This window comes from Boleophthalmus pectinirostris, unplaced genomic scaffold (genome assembly GCF_026225935.1).
Source record: "Boleophthalmus pectinirostris isolate CB_2022bp ecotype Guang Dong unplaced genomic scaffold, ASM2622593v1 HiC_scaffold_14, whole genome shotgun sequence".
NCBI classification, from domain to species: domain Eukaryota; kingdom Metazoa; phylum Chordata; class Actinopteri; order Gobiiformes; family Gobiidae; genus Boleophthalmus; species Boleophthalmus pectinirostris.
The window spans coordinates 36,553,398-36,571,283 of NW_026571047.1; the positions used below are offsets into that span (position 1 = coordinate 36,553,398).

The window sequence follows — 17,886 nt, forward strand, 5'->3', positions numbered from 1 at the left end:
CAGACTCACCTGCGCAGCGCAGACAGAACCAGACTCACCTGCGCAGACCCAGACTCACCTGCGCAGACCCGGACTCACGCGCAGACCTGCGCAGACCCGGACTCACCTGCGCAGACCTGCGCAGACAGAACCAGACTCACCTGCGCAGACAGAACCAGACTCACCTGCGCAGACCCAGACTCACCTGCGCAGACCCGGACTCACCTGCGCAGACCCAGAGACCAGACTCACCTGCGCAGACCCAGACTCACCTGCGCAGACCCGGCACTCACCTGCGCAGACAGAACTCACCTGCGCAGACTAGGGACGGGCATTCAAAGAAATTTTCTTAATCGATCGTCAGAAGAATTAACGATCGATTATCGATTAATCATTAACGTTTTTATATTAAAATGATCATCATTATTATTACTATCTGCACTAATCTGCATAAATAAATTACAACTTTACGACATATAAACATAACGACTCTAGAGCCACATCAGCCCGTTTGACATTATAATGTGTTTAATTCAGTTTTGTTCAAATCTCACAGAAACAAAACTTAAAACCACATCACTAATTTACATAAACTAAGTGAAGATAAAACTCCAGCTCTTGTGTCGCTGATGTGGTTCAACTTGTGGATTAAAAGACATGACTCAGGTGAATACAGGTCAGTGTGACCAGATTTGTGTTTGTCAAAACCAGGACAGCGTACGGGGGGAGGGGGGCGGGGCCTCGTCTTCGATTCTCACCTGACAAAACTTTTTCCCACTGGACACAGAAACATATGTGCTGCTTTATACACTGTGCACATGGACTCACACTTGTCCCAACGCAACAGAAAGTGTGGAATTTCTTGTACAAATCCTGGTTAAATCCACATTTGTGCTTCGGTTCGTTACAGACTGACCCACTGTTTGTGTCTCGCTCCTTCTGATGCAGAGACACATGTACACACCTGTTTGGTCACGACACACACAGCAACATACATTCAGTTTGACAATTAAAATTAACGTAATCGATGAAATTCTTAATGATCAATTATCGATTAATCATGCCCATCCCTACTCTGGACTCACCTGCACAGTCAGACTCAAAATCCAGACTCACCTGGTGGCCATACCAGCTTTTCAAAGCCTGATCCTGTCAGATCTCAGAAGCTCAGCAGGTCTGGGCCTGGGCAGGACTTGGATGGAGACACTGGGAACAACAGGAGCCACAGTGGAGCCAGTGGCAAAAAACTGTCATTGTGTCCTTAGGCAAGACACTTCACCCACATTACCTGGTATGAAAGTGGTGTGAGCGTGAGTGATGGTGGTGGTCAGAGGGGCCGATGGCGCAGATTGGCAGCCTCGCTTCCGTCAGTCTGCCCCAGGGCAGCTGTGGCTACAGTAGTAGTTTACACCACTGAGTGTGGAGTGACTGAATATGAACTGTAAAGTGCTTTGGGATCTTGAAAGGCGCTACATAAATGCAATCAATCAATCAATCAACCTGCGTAGAGAGACTCCAGACTCACCTGCGCAGACGGACCCAGACTCACCTGCGCAGACGGACCCAGTCTCACCTGCGCAGACGGACCCAGACTCACCCGCGCAGACGGACCCAGACTCACCCGCGCAGACGGACCCAGACTCACCCGCGCAGACGGACCCAGACTCACCCGCGCAGACGGACCCAGACTCACCTGCGCAGACGGACCCAGACTCACCTGCGCAGACGGAGGCAGGAGATGATGTGTTGCTGATGTTAACAGATCCATATTAAGCTATTTTCATATTTATGTTCTAATGTTTCCTCATCACAAACAGACCTGGAGTTGTGTTTTGTTTCATTCACATAAGTTCTTCCCTCAAACTGAAAACGCTCTGCTCCACCTTGTGATGTCATGCGGTAATGCTGGTAAAATGAAGCCGTTAACTTGAAAACTCCAGCTTTGTGACATCACAAGGTGGAACGGGGCATCGTGAGCTTCGGAGATGTGAAGAGACAAAGTTATTCGAACATCTTAATTATTGACGATATTTTATTGTACCGTTACATTATTTATTTAACTATTGCCAAATTGTGTTCAGACAAATACGTAAAGAATTAACACTGCTCCACTTCTTCTGATGTTACACTACATTTTATTTCCATTAATTTATTTGCACACATTTTATATTTTTGGTTAGTTTTGGTTAAATTTTGACATATTAAAAAAAAAAAAATAAAGATGCCTGTCCTTTCTCCTTTTATTCATTTCTTTAACCACAGCAAAGCAAGAAAAATATCAGACAAAGACTTTTTTTTTTTTTTTGCCGAAACGTTATTTTAAAATTAAATAAGCTTTTGTTAAGATCTTGGCGTGAATCATTACGGTCTGAATAGAAATAATTAAGATTTAAAAGTGCTTCTCAAGTCCAAGTCGAGTCCCAAGTCTTAGTCCATTTTATCAAGTCAAGTCTCAAGGCCTAAAAATAGTGACTCAAGTCTGACTCTAGTCCAAGTCACGGTTTGTGGATTATTAAAATAAATGTATGTGGTGGAAAAAGTCGACTTAAAATATAATGAAACTGTTAAATTAACAGTGAGAGCGACGAGGTGTGACCAAAAAAGAGGTGAACTGTTAAAAAGACAAAAAAAAAAAACAATAATTTATTAATAACAAAAGTTTAAAACAAATGAAAAACCCACAGATAAAATGATAAAGTGGCCACAGTGGTTAAAATATTTCAAAGATAAAAGGTGGCAGGGAGTCTCAGCAGGCGCCGTCCTGATCCAGCGGGCGACTTGGGCACAATCAGGGACGAGAAATAAGCGAGTTTCATTGTTATTAAAAGCCCGTGTTGCTGCTGGGAAATATTTTGGTCGGAGGCAAGAAACACGGTAGCGTCAAACACAGTGCGTAACCTCGAGTATTTCTCCCCGATAATGGTAAATTCCTGCTGCATTATCGGACGCACAAATAGAAACACGGAAGAAGGAAAATGTCTTTTTCATATTCTGAGTGAAAAGAACCACTAACGGTGAATTAAACGACTTTCAAACATCCGCAGAGCAAACGTAGAAGATCCTAACAAACCGTGGACTCCAACAAGTTCAACAACACATCGAGACTCTTGGAGGTTTTCATCTTTTCTGCTGTGAATGGCCCAGGAGTTTCCACCAAGTCATTGTGGATATCGCCAAAGTGAATATTTGTCCAGGTAGTTGGTGATTCTGACCAGAAATTTGGTTTGTTCCACCTTTTGTCGGGGTTGAAAAGGGTGATTTGTCGTCCGTCGATGTTTATGACCAATTTCTGGTCAAATGGTCTTGGGTCCTCTGCTGTTAGAGTGGATAAATAACCAGGATCAATACCCTTTACGTGCTTTCTCGCTCCGTCCGTCATGTTGAATTAGTGTTTCTTCTTGCCACTGACCAAAATAATTCCCAGCATGCAACGCACGCTTTTGTCAACAATGAAACTCGCCTATAAGAGTCTGCCTGTGCTTTTACTGCAGTTTCTCTCTTGCACTCTTTCCTCTGACCTCCAGGGGGCGCAACGACAACAGCTTTACCGTGGAGCTCTGTGTCCTGTAAAGACGCTCAGAGGAAAAAGGCACCGAGCTCCTCCTTTCTGTTCTAATTGGAAGTTTGGCCGGTGCAGTTCTGCCCTCGAGGCAAAGGTGCAACCAAGTCTTTGTTTTGCAAATCCCAAGTAAGTCTCAAGTCTGAGTCCAAGCCCAAGTCAAGTCCAAGTCGAGTCTAGAGTCACCGACCCATAAGTCCAAGTCAAGTCCATGTCGCCTGCTTTGAGCTTCAAGTCATTTCAAGTCTTTAAACCAAAAAAAAGTACCAAATATAGATTTAATTTTTTGCAATTTATATGAATTTAATGATATATTTATACATGAGTATTTTAAGAGTTGTAGAAATGCTAATCTTTCCTTTTTATTTTTTGTCATTCACTTTTTATTGGATTTTCATCTTGTATAAAGACACACATTAAAAATCGACAACATTCAAACAGAAAGAACAAAACAAAACAAGACAGTGGGGGCAGATATAAAGACTTAACTACGTCATACAAAGTCGGGTCTTTTTGTCGTTACATACCTCAACCATTTTGACCAATAGTTTTCAAATATATCACTCTGTAGCTTCATTTTAAATGTAATCCTTTCCTTTTTAAAAAAAAGTATAGATCAAATCAGTCCATTCATTTATTGTAGGTGTTTCCTGTCTAAGACATTTTCAAGTTATTCCTGTTTTGGCAGCCACCAGTAAAACTCTCATGAAGTATAAATCTGCTTTAGAAAGGTGCAATAAAACTAAATCTCCAAAATACATTATTTTTAAATTATATTGTATCTTCCTTTTAAAGACCACCTCCAGTGTCCCATGAACTCGTCTCCCAAATGAAGCCACAGAGGGACAGCAGGGCCCGGTCAAGCAGAAGTAAACAACAAGGCCAAAAACTCAAGTCAACACGTCTGATATAAAAGTGTATTGAACAGATACATATGTTCTCTAGTTTATCAAACTGTTGACCTTTTTTCTGTTCCATTTTTGGTTCTAAAGTTCCATATGTTTTAAACAGACCATGTGTGAAACATGGAACAAAAAATTATTTCCCAAATTTCACAGACCCAAAAATCATGTAAATAAATGGATGTTTTTCATCATATCTTGTGTTATTCCATCTTTGAACTGTTGATGAAGGGACAGGATTTTTTTTTTTATTATTTAATTATTATAGTATTATTAGTCCTGGTTTAGTCTTGGTGTAGTCCTGGTTTAGATCTGGTTTAGTCCTGGTTTAGACCTGGTTTAGACCTGGTTTTAGACCTGGTTTAGACCTGGTTTAGATCTGGTTTTAGACCTGGTTTAGATCTGGTTTTAGACCTGGTTTAGATCTGGTTTAGACCTGGTTTAGACCTGGTTTAGATCTGGTTTAGACCTGGTTTAGACCTGGTTTAGATCTGGTTTAGATCTGGTTTTAGACCTGGTTTAGACCTGGTTTAGACCTGGTTTAGACCTGGTTTAGATCTGGTTTAGACACTGGTTTTAGACCTGGTTTAGACCTGGTTTAGATCTGGTTTAGACTGGTTTAGACCTGGTTTAGACTAGTTTAGACCTGGTTTAGATCTGGTTTTAGACCTGGTTTAGACCTGGTTTAGACCTGGTTTAGACCTGGTTTAGACTGGTTTAGACCTGGTTTAGATCTGGTTTAGACCTGGTTTAGACTGGTTTAGACCTGGTTTAGACTGGACCTGGTTAGATGGTTTAGACCTGGTTTAGACCTGGTTTAGACCTGGTTTAGACTGGTTTTAGACCTGGTTTAGGACCTGGTTTAGACCTGGTTTAGACCTGTTTAGACCTGGTTTAGACTAGATTTTGGACCTCGTTTGGACCTTTCATTTTGAAGTAATATTAAAGTTTTCAGAAGAAAAAAGTTGATAAATGATGTAAAATCCTGCACCTTCTACTTGTTTGAACAATTTTCCCTCTGTTACTTTTCCCTCCGTTACCATGAACTTTCTTAATAAAAAATCTCATGAGTCAAAAAGTAAGAGGTTTTTCAACCTAATCTTGTACCATATGGTAGAAAACTATATGAAGCAAATATTCAAACCAGTTTGTTAAGGATTTGTAAGTGAGAACCAAGAGTTTTCACTGTTTGGATTTATTGACCAAAAAGTGCTGCATATTTCATTCCCTCCGTTACCGACATGAGTTTTTAAATTTTTTGTCAACAACTTGAAAGAATATCACAGGTTTAACTTGACCCTGTTGGAGTGTAACTCTTTCCTACATTCTGATACTTTACTTATTTCAATAGTTCCTCTAGTTTCTGAATAAGAGACATTTGAATGTCAAAAATCTGCCCCTGTTTCCCTCCGTTACCACTTGACTGGACCCAACTCCAAAAAATATGAAAATGTTTAGCTTGTACTTGAACACATAACCTCCAGCAGCTGCTCTCTGATCAGAATATTCAGATGTTTGCGATGGTGAACAGAAATATCGAGTTACATTTTTTCAACAGAACTCCCTCCAGCAGGGGGCGCTTGTTACCCACCTCTGCTGTGTACAGATTCTGTCCCAGTCCTCAGTTGTAAGAATTATGTTTCCCTCTACTTCCCGTCTTGTCTTTATATAAAGAGTATCATAGTTCTCTAGATTTTGAAGACTCGCGTATAACTTTGAAATTATTTTTTGATAGGGAGCGTCTTCATATGCATTTTGAAAAATTTCAAGAATATCACTTTTAGTAAAATTTGTTTTTTGAGGAAACCAATCTTTCCTTTTTAAACGTCTTGACAAGATTTCAGTGTGAATCTTTACGGTCAGAACAGAAAGAATTAAGATTTAAAAGTGCTTAATTTAATCAAATATTTTGTCGTGTCGTCTGCACTGAAAGGGAAGGATCATGTTCTGTGTAGTTCACTCTGTTTTACTGCATTGTCCTGTATATTACTGTAGTACTTTTGAGTATCGCAGTACTTCAGTTTCATCCAAAGTAACGGAGAAGTGAGAGGGACATGTTCCAGTTTGTTCCTGGAAAATTCAGCTCCACATTTATCAACAGTAAAGAAAAAAGTATTTTCTAAAAACATTTTTTTTGGAGAAACATCAAGTCTTCTCACATCACAGAGATCAAGTCCCAAGTCACTGACCTTCAAGTCCAAGTCGAGTCCCAAGTCTTAGTCCATTTTATCAAGTCAAGCCTCAAGTCCTAAAAATAATGCTTCAGGTCTGACTTGAGTCCAGGTCACGAATCGCAAGTCCCACCTCTGCCTCGAGGTTTAAACCTGCAGCAGTAAAACTCGTGTTAAAGAAACTCAGCGTCTCTGCTGGAAAAAAAATGTGTTGACGTCTTTTTTTTACCATAAGTTTACACACATATTCTCACATATAAATAAATACATATACACACACACACATATATACAAATATATATATATTTTTCTCTCTTTGAGGGTTGACTTTGTACCTGTTCATGAGTTTGTCAGTGTTTGTTCTTTTTAAAGTGCGTCAGAGCTGAAGTTGAGTTGACAGAGAAACTGGAACAGCGATGTGAGGAATTCAGCCGAAGGATCAAATGAACAAATAAAACCTTTAATTAAAACGTTCAACTCCTCCCAGGTTTGGTTTCAGACTCATTTTATTTAGAAAATATTATCTGATGATCTCAGTGTTCACACAGTTTAGTTTTACACAGATCCAGGCTGAGTTCTGCTCTCAAACTGTAAACACTCTGTTCCACCTTGTGATGTCATGATGTGATACAGGAAGTGTGTGTTTTTAAACTTCTTAATTTTAGACAGTCTCAGCAGATCAAAAGGCAAAACGAAATTCTGTTTAGAAAAAGCTAAAACTGATGGTTGTTCTAGTGTATTGTAGAGTAAATAAGTTTAATTCAGGTATAATAAATAAATAAATAAATAAATAGCTGTTACACAAGATGACATCACAGGGTGGAACAGAGCATTTTGAGCTTTGGAGATGTAGACAGACTAATAATAAAAAGTTTCTTAAACATGTGAATGAAACAAAACACAACTCCAGGTCTGTTTTTGAGGAGATAACAACATTATAACATGGCTTAAATTTAAATATTAACTTAATAAACACACGAAACACGAAACACGAAACACGACACGAAACACGAACACAAGACACGAGACACGAACGAGACACGAAACACGAACACGAGACACGGTCCAGTCAGGACCTGAGCTGCACCGGCCGCATCAGGTTTGGGTTGTGTTTGTTTTCTGTGCTTCCTTCGGGGGTTTCTGTGCTTCCTTCGGGGGTTTCTGTGCTTCCTTCGGGGCGGCCTGTGCTTCCTTCGGGGGTTTCTGTGCTTCCTTCGGGGGTCCCTGTGTCGTTTCGGGCTCTTGCGGTTCTCCCAGGTACAGGTTTATGATGCCCAGGTCGTGTAGTCTCCTCCACAGCTTCCTCTCCAAGTTGTAGTTGTGGTTTGCGACAAAAATTACTCCAGTATTGGTTACACGCTCAAAGTAGTAGTTGGAATATTTCTTGTGATCATCTGTTATAAATCCGTATGCATCCACCTGAAACACAAAAATTACGTCACTTAAAAAGTCCATATCACATTATTTTATCTGCTGAAGTTAACATTATAACACGGCTTGAAGCTCAAAGAGTCACGTAATATCAGACTTTTAAATGGGCCATGCTTTCTGTTGCCACTCGAGTTTTACAATCATATCTGACAAACAATATAAACAGATCCTCAGTCATTTTGTTTAGGCGCAGCATCCAGGCACCAAATTGACCGAAGCTCTGGCTAAGTGACCGAAAATAATATGTGCATCCTTGAATGCCTGCGTAAATGGACAATGTAGAGCCCTTAGTAAAGGGCCCCGGACCCCAGACTCCCGAAGCACCCCCCACAGGACACTACGAGGGACACGGTCGAACGCCTTCTCCAGATCCACAAAGCACATGTGGACTGGTCGGGCAAACTCCCATGAACCTCGAGCACCAGATGGAGAGTGTAGAGCTGGTCCAGTGTTCCACGGCCAGGACGAAAACCACACTGCTCCTCCTGGATCCGAGGTTCGACTATCGGCCTGATTCTCCTCTTCAGTCCCTGGAATAGACCTGACCACGGAGGCTGAAGAGTGTGATTCCCCTGGAGTTGGAACACACCCTCCGATCCCCCTTCTTAAACAGAGGGACCACCACCCCAGTTTGCCAGTCCAGAGGTACTGTCCCCGACCACCACACGATGTTGCAGAGACGTGTCAACCAAGACCCACAACATCCAGAGACTTAAAGTACTCAGGACGGATCTCATCCACCCCTGGAGCCTTGCCACAAAGGAGCTTGCCAAATACCTCAGTGACTTCAACCAGGGTGATGGATGAGACCGCCTCCGAGTCCCCAGCCAGGGTGAACTCCAACACACACACAAGAATTTGGGTATGAGAGCCCAAACTGTGCATGGAGATGAGCCCGACTATATCTCGCCGGTATCTCTCAACCTCCCACACAAGCTCAGGCTCCTTCCCCCCAGTGAGGCGACATTCCACGTCCCTACAGTCAGGTTCTGTGCCTGTGGACTAAGTCACGGAGGCCCCTGACCCCGACTGCTGCCGAGTTCACTTTGCATCCGACCCCTATGAAACCCTCTGCGGGTGGTCAGTCCACAGGAGGGTGGGCCCACATCATCCCTTCGGGCAGAGCCTGGCCGGGCCCCGTGGGCAAAGGCCCGGCCACCAGGCGCTCGCTTTTGAGCCCCAACCCCAGGCCTGGCTCCAGGATGGGGCCCCGGATGCGCCATACCGGGCGACATCACAGTCCTTGTTATTCCTCTGTTCATAGGGATTTATGAACTGCTCTTAGTCTAACCCGTCACCTAGGACCTGTTTGCCATGCGAGACTCTACCAGGGACATGATGCCCTGAGCAGCATAGCTCCAAGGATCATTCGGGTAAGCAAACTCCCCCACCACGGTAAGGTGGTGGTTCTAGCTGAACTAAACCAGGACTAAACCAGGACTAAACCAGGACTAAACCAGGACTAAACAGGACTAAACCGTAGAGTGTGTGGTGTTAGTGGGTGTAGTTTGACTGCAGGTGTCAGAGTGTCTCACCTGGTCACAGAGCTGCAGAGCCAGGAACATCATGAAGGCTCCGTTTGTGGGTCGGACGATGGCCCAGTTTGTTTGCTGCAGTGTGGAAGAATTTAGAAACCTGAGGGTCAGAGGTCAAAGGTCAAACTGTGTTTTGAGTGTGTGAAGTGAACATGGAGATGCTTCCGGCTCCTCCTCATCCTGGCTCCCGCTCTTTTTCATAAACAAAATGTCAAAATTTTTCCATGACTTTTTCATGACCTAAAGTGAATTTTCCATGATATTACAGCACCTACATTTGTAGAACTGATCATAGTTTTAGGGCTAAATATGAAATGTGAACTCTTTCCACTCACCTTATGGTTTGGAATTATAGTTTTTTAACATTCAAAATCCTGTCAGTGCATTTATTGTTGTCGCTTTTAAACAAAAGGTGCAAACGTTCAGAAATAATCAGAATAGTCTGATGAAAACTTAACAGAATGATGTAGTTGCATGAAAGAGATACTAAAATTCCATGACTTTTCCAAGCCTGGAAAATGACATTTTCAATTTCCATGACCTTTCCAGGATTTCCATGACCATGGGAACCCTGCAACGAGCATGCGCTGAAAGAAAAAAATGTATTTGTGTATGTATGTGTTATTTTTAAGAAGGATAAACATTTACATGATCGAGGAATAAAATTATTCTGCTTAAAATCAGAATAAACCACCCACTTACTTCGGAATTAAGTTTTATAAATAATAATTTTCATTAGGAATTAAGTGTGAATTAGTGTGGAGAAACAAAAACCCCAGGATCACGTAGAGCAGGTTAATACGAACGTTTGAAGACCAAAATGGCCATACCAGCTTGTAAAAGCCTGATCCTGTCAGATCTCAGCAGCTCAGCAGGTCTGGGCCTGGGCAGGACTTGGATGGAGACACTGGGAACAACAGGAGCCACAGTGGAGCCAGTGGCAAAAAAACTGTTGTTGTGTCCTTAGGCAAGACACTTCACCCACATTGCCTAGTATGAAAGTGGTGTGTGATGGTGGTGGTCAGAGGGGCCGATGGCGCAGATTGGCAGCCTCGCTTCCGTCAGTCTGCCCCAGGGCAGCTGTGGCTACAGTAGTAGTTTACACCACTGAGTGTGGAGTGACTGAATATGAACTGTAAAGTGCTTTGGGATCTTGAAAGGCGCTACATAAATGCAATCAATCAATCAATCAATCATAATGAAAAGTCTGACAGCTGCAGGGACAGACAGAGGGGCCACGGTTTTTCAATACAAAGTGAATTGGAGTGGATGGAGCCGGAAACGCGCCCGTGTTCACTTCCTGTTAGTTATGTTCATTTATTTAAACAGCTTTGATTGACAGAAATAATCCCAGTTAAAGTGACACTGACCTGTTTCTGACGTATCGCAGGAAATCCATGTGCAGAACGTAGAAGTTTGACTCACTGAACCGACCAGAGTAAAACGTCCAGGGACTGAAACAGAGACCAGGACTGAACCAGGACTAAACCAAGTCTAAACCAGGACTGAACCAGGACTAAACCAGGTCTAAACCAGGACTGAACCAGGACTAAACCAGGTCTAAACCAGGGAACTAAAGGACTAAACCAGGTCTAAACCAGGACTGAACCAGGACTAAACCAGGTCTAAACCAGGACTGAACCAGGACTAAACCAGGTCTAAACTGGGACTAAACAGGACTAAACCAGGTCTAAACCAGGACTGAACCAGGACTAAACCAGGTCTGAACTGGGACTAAACCAGGACTAAACCAGGTCTAAACCAGGACTGAACCAGGAATAAAACAGGTCTAAACTGGGACTAAACCAGGACTAAACCAGGTCTAAACCAGGACTGAACCAGGAATAAACCAGGTCTAAACTGGGCCTAAACCAGGACTGAGCCAGGATTGAGCCAGGACTAAACCAGGACTAAACGAGGACTGAAAAAGGACTAAACCAGGTCTAAACCAGGACTAAACCAGGATTAAATCAGAACTAAACCAGAATTGAACCAGGACTAAACCAAGACTAAACCAGGTCAAAACCAGGACTAAAGCAGGTCTGAACCAAGACTGAACCAGGACTAAACCAAGACTAAACCAGAACTGAACCAGGACCAAACCAGGACTAAATCAGGACTAAACCAAGACTAAACCAGGACAGAACCAGGACCAAACCAGGACTAAACCAGGTCAAAACCAGGACTAAAGCAGGTCTAAACCAGGACCAAACAGGAATAAACCAGGTAACCAGGTAAACCAGGTCTAAACCAGGACTGAACCAAGGACTAAACCAGGACTAAACCAAAGGACTAAACCAGGCCAGGACTGAACCAGGACTAAACCAGGTCTGAACTGGGACTAAACCAGGACTAAACCAGGTCTAAACCAGGACTGAACCAGGACTAAACCAGGGTCTGAACTGGGACTAAACCAGGACTAAACCAGGTCTAAACCAGGACTGAACCAGGAATAAAACAGGTCTAAACTGGGACTAAACCAGGACTAAACCAGAAACCAGGACTGAACCAGGAATAACCAGGTCTAAACTGGGCCTAAACCAGGACTGAGCAGGATTGAGCCAGGACTAAACCAGGACTAAACGAGGACTGAAAAAGGACTAAACCAGGTCTAAACCAGGACTAAACCAGGATTAAATCAGAACTAAACCAGAATTGAACCAGGACTAAACCAAGACTAAACCAGGTCAAAACCAGGACTAAAGCAGGTCTGAACCAAGACTGAACCAGGACTAAACCAAGACTAAACCAGAACTGAACCAGGACCAAACCAGGACTAAATCAGGACTAAACCAAGACTAAACCAGGACAGAACCAGGACCAAACCAGGACTAAACCAGGTCAAAACCAGGACTAAAGCAGGTCTAAACCAGGACCAAACCAGGAATAAACCAGGACTAAACCAGGTCTAAACCAGGACTAAACCAGGACTAAATCAAAACTAAACCAGGTCTAAACCAGGATTGAAAAAGGACTGAACCAGGTCTAAACCAGGTCTAAACCAGGACCAAACCAGGTCTAAACCATGCAGGATTGTAGTTCTTACCGTCGTCCTTTTTTCAGTTTGTCGTCTCGATCGTAAAGTTCAGACAGCCACTTGAAGTCCCTCATGCCCTCAGGGATCAGCACGTACTTTATGCCCTGAAACAGCGAGAAAAGTCAGCATAGAACCAGGACTAGACCGGGACTTGACCAGGACTGAATCAGGACTGGACCAGAATCTCATAGACCAGGGGTGGGCAAACTGCGGCCCTTTAAACCTTTTAATCCGGCCCGCAGAACTGGAATAAATTACAATAATAAACCTTGTTGATGTTTTATTTGTCATGCATTTCCAGTGTTTCCCAGTAGATGGCGCACTATACATACACTGAGTTGCGGCGTATTATATTGGCCGCAATGCTTTATGGGAAAATGTTCTTACAGGAGTTATTCGGACCATGAGTGAAGTATCTGGTGATTAAGATATAAGACTGCACTGCTTCCATTTTGACTTGGTGAAAAGCAATGAGTGCGTATATATGCACATCAATAACCCAGTAATGAACGGGTTTTCTTGAGTATCCCGGTTAATTCATAGTAAACGCAGTAACTCGTTTTCAGTATCCCGATTATTAGAAATCGGATTACCCGGTTGCTACAAGATAAAGTCGTGTGTGCATGCGTTCAAAAGACACTTTCCAGCCCTCCACCACGACAGTAGTGACGTAAATAAATTGACCAACACAAATAGTGACATAGAGTGAAATGACTGTAAAATAAAGAGCTGCGTTAAACCTGCACACGTACAATCTGCACTCGTTCGACCTGCACTCGTGTGACGCTGAAAAACTAAAACATGAACTATCTCCTATACTCTATACGCACAGAACACACTCACCATCATTAGCGCCTCTTCTGTCACAGAAATAAGTCACATAATCCACAGAGTCGTGTCATTTAGTCCAAAAGAAACTGATCGCATCAGCGGCGCAAGGAGCGAGTTGTTCTTATCGCCGCTAACAGTTTATGCTAATTAGCCAAACGGTCTTAAGTTTCGTTTCTGTAAAACGTAAACAAATGTGATCACAGCTGAATTATCTGATCAAACAGGCTGATGTGTCTATAGTGTTTATGGTTTATATGTTGTAAAGTTGAGTTTATTTATGCAGAAGATTTTAATGAAAAATCTGCACAGTGGATTGTGGGAGATCTCGTAGCTCCTTAGCTTCTTATGCTAAAGGAGCTCACGGTTTGTATTTTTCCTGGTTTATGAAATTGATTTAAGTAAATTTTTTACGCTTGCGCATTTGTAAGATTATGTCAAGAAACCAGGATACTCCATTTGATCATGTATACGCGGATATGAGTGTCCCGGTTTCTCAGTGCGCATGTAAACGCAGTAACACGAATACTGACATAACCGGGATATGGCTAATAACCGGGTTACTGATGTGCATGTATACGCCATGGATCTATTAAAATAACTGGATACAGTATTGCTGCTTGTAGCTGCCTCCAGTTGACGTAGTGGTCACTCACTGGAACTTCAGCAGAAAAAGTCCCGTGGGCCGAGACAAGATTTTTATCATAGAGCGCAATATAATCACAAATTGCTCGTGTTCGTCTGACAGGGCACCTACAGCTTTCAAAATTATCGGATTTGTTGGCGATTTTTACCTATTTTTAGATCATAAACTTTTTCTCGCTCAAAATCCTTGAGTTGTCTTAAAAAAACGCTTTATAATCGTTAGCTTCGGCTACGCACTGCTCCGCTCTAGTTCCTCTCGCTCTGATTGGTCAAAGCGATCACGTGATACACGAGCCCGCGCTCCGTGCGTGTGGTCGCATGCATTCGCGTGTGTCCGTGGGAGAAAAGAGCACTACTGCGCATGCTTGGTCGGCCCACGGCCACCGGAAGTACCTAGCCATGGGCTAGGCTAAGCTGGGATCATGCGCCATTGAGCTCAGCCCATTGACTTGAATGGATGGCCATTTTGGAACCTGGGGGCTTGGTATACGCACTCACTGAGTTGCGGCGTATTATATTGGCCGCAATGCTTTATGGGAAAGTGTTCTTACAGGAGTTTATTCGGACCATGAGTGAAGTAGCTGGTGATTAAGATATAAAACTGCACTGCTTCCATGTTGAGTTGGTAAAAATCATTGAAGGAAACTTATGGACTCCAACATTTTGAAGTCATGTTTTTTCACAGTCACAGGTGGACGTCTGTGGTTGTTTGATGTGAGGTTTCTTTTATAGGCTGTAATCAGTCATATTCGACAACGGTGAACTCATGATGTACATTCACTGGTTTTGTGCAGTGGAACACGTCTCAACAGTTTTATATTCTGAATCTTTCGCAGCAGTGATGAAACGTGTAGCCGCGTCTGAAGTTCAAGATAAATGTGAATAAGAACGTAATGAATCTGAGCTCTTAACACGTTATGTCCTGTCTTCTGTCTGGCCCTTCAGTCAAACTTTAGGACCCTATGTGGTCCGCGAGCCAGAAAGTTTGCCCACCTGTCATAGACATATAATCATGAGATCATTAGTCAGTATGAATAATTCTGAAATTCTTAAAGTCAGTGTTGAGTGTTTAAGTCATTTGGTGTTTTATTTACAGTGTTCCCTCGTTTATCGCGGGAGTTACATTCTAAAAATAACCCGCGATAGGTGAAATCTACGAAGTCGTCAACTTTATATTTTACAATGATTATATCTGTTTTGAAGTCTGTAAACCCGTCAGCACAAACTTTTTCACTTTTCTCACACAGGACAGTTACAAACCTTTTTACATCCTTCTTAAAACTTAGTCCTTTTGTTTTTTTCCCTCCTTCTTTATGTAACAAATCGAAAATTAATTTATTCCATAATGGAGCCTGCAGTGCAGAGTCCTGCACGGGTCCATTTCTGGAGACTCGCACCTGCGTAGTACAACACCGCACCTGCCCGTTAACCTGAGATTATATCAAACTTTTTGCGCTGAATACACCACAGACTGAACCAAGACTAAACCAGGACTAACCCAGGACTAACTTAGGACTGATTCCAGGACTAAACAAGAGGACCAAACCAGGACTAAACTAGGACTAAAACAGGAGTAAACCAGAACTGAAACAGGACTCAGTGTCGGGACGGGTTCAGACGTGACCGCAGGAGAACCTCTCCTCACAAAGGTAAACGTGACAACTGCCCGATCGCACTTTGCAGACAAACTGCTTGGCGTTCTCTCTTAAACCCAAGATTAGTCCTGGATTAGACCTGGTTTAGTCCTGATCCACCCGTGTGTAATTACTACCCGCCTGTAATACACAATACGCGTTCATACGTTGTAAAAAAAAAACAAACANCACGGGCTCAGAGTTCTCTCTCAAGTCCAGGATTGGTCCTGGTTTAGACCTGGTATAGACCTGGTTTGGACCTGGTTTAGACCTGGTTTAGACCTGGTTTAGACCTGGTTTAGACCTGGTTTAGTCCTGGTCATGATAAAACGTTGTTAATTTAAGTATTGTTAATTTGGCTCGATTGCAGTTGTAGTTTTTACTCGTCTCTGTGTCTTAGTCTTGTTCTGATGCAGCTCCAGACTAAACGTTCTAAACACATTCAGGAAATGTTGTGCTCTGTCCTCTCAATGCGACTTCTTTTCTAGTATCGATACCTGTGAAAAAAATGATCTAGTTTCGATACTACTAGTTTTAATATCGATTATGTGGTTTTCGATACTCCTGACCGCGCTTTGAGCTGTAAGTCATTACCAGAGAATCATCAGTGTTTTCCTTGTTTTCTGTGTACTCTGTGTGTGTGTGTGTGCGTGTTGTGTGTGTGTGTGTGTGTGTGCGTGTGTGTGTGTGTGCGTGTGTGTGTGTGTGTGTGTGTGTGTGTGCGTGTGTGTGTGTGTGTGTGTGTGTGTGTGTGCGTGTGTGTGCGTGTGTGTGTGCGTGTGTGTGTGTGTGTGTGTGTGTGTGTGTGTGTGTGTGTGCGTGTGTGTGTGTGCGTGTGTGTGCGTGTGTGCGGTTGAGGGGTGTGTCAAATCAAACACACACCTATTCTTCCAATGAAAAGAACACTATATATCCAACAATGCGGAAATTCCAGTGTTGCAACACCCACAATTTTATATAATTATTATATTAATCAATTAGTCATGTTTGTTTTCCTCCCAGGCTTTTTTAGCATCACAGACTTTTGATTTATTGCTGATGTGGTAAAGTTGGCAAACAAGCCAGAGTAACATTACTTCAAAATAATAATATTACTCAAAGTAGTCCTCCAGCTCGGCTCCTGGGAGCCTGACAGTTCTTCAGTATCTTTGCTGTTCCAGTACTGCACTTTTCTGGACTGAGATGTTCCGTTGTTTTTCCTGGATCTGTTGTGTCTCTTCCAGTTTGGGGGTTACAGCCCTGAGTGTTCGATCACCACAGGCTCCACTGATGCTTCACTTTCCAGGCCTTCTCCAGCTCCTCCTTAAGCCCCTGGGATTTCTCTAGTTTCTCGTGTTCCTTTTTCCTGATATTACCGTCTCTTGGTGTTGTGATGTATATAATATATATTTAAAGATAGAAGCTTGTTTGCCTCACTGTTTTAAAGCTGTGTAAGTGCACTGAGCGTGTGACCAGGATCATAACCATCAGGATCTGGTCGACTGCTCCTGAACAAAAGCCTTTACAAATGACAGTTCAACATTTAGTGGTTTTGATGTTCTGGTTCTGGGTGAAGCTCATGGGCCAAACCCTTATGTTTTAATTTCTCTTCTGCTGTTTAAACACATCACACCGAGAAAACATGCACAGGACTCTAACCCACCACCTCCTCACTGAGGGGCACAGGCTCAGCTCTGTGCCACAGCAGTCTGACCTGAACACATAGTCGTGTTGGTCGATCTCTGCTCCTTTCTTGGACCTCCAGAGGATTCCTCCATTGCCCACCACAGCACAGCTGATACAGTCTCTGCCTGGTTTAGGCGGCAGCAGCGGCTCCTTGGGCTTCTGCACCAGGTTCAGAGCGGACATCACATCTGACACACAAAACAAACGTTCACATCCAACTGGAGACATTTCAGAATAAACTCTGAGTTTAGATCATTTTCTGTGATTCCCCGTCACATGTGAGAGGAGCTCTGCACCCTGAGGCTCAGTGACGCACATTTAAAACTGTTTTACTGTTCTCATTATTCTGCACTTCTTTAGAGTCCGTTTTATCCTCTTGGAGAACTCGGTCACACACTGCTGTTCCGACATGCCGCTGTTTAAAACACTGACGTCTAATTGGAGCGGCCGCACAGACATTCATTTTCAAACGTCCCACTAGTTCAACTTTTTTTTTTTTC

The 17,886-nt window shown here is 42.9% G+C and overlaps 1 protein-coding gene across 1 annotated transcript in view; it reads right to left on the bottom strand.

The window, feature by feature from the left end:
• LOC129407827 (alpha-N-acetylgalactosaminide alpha-2,6-sialyltransferase 1-like) overlaps positions 1–17,886 on the bottom strand; it is a 162,235-nt gene that overhangs the window by 131,859 nt on the left and 12,490 nt on the right. Inside the window, exon 4 of the mRNA XM_055149965.1 lies at positions 17,415–17,574. Within this exon, the coding sequence (XP_055005940.1) occupies positions 17,415–17,574 (160 nt within the window). The remainder of the gene's footprint in view (positions 1–17,414; positions 17,575–17,886) is intronic.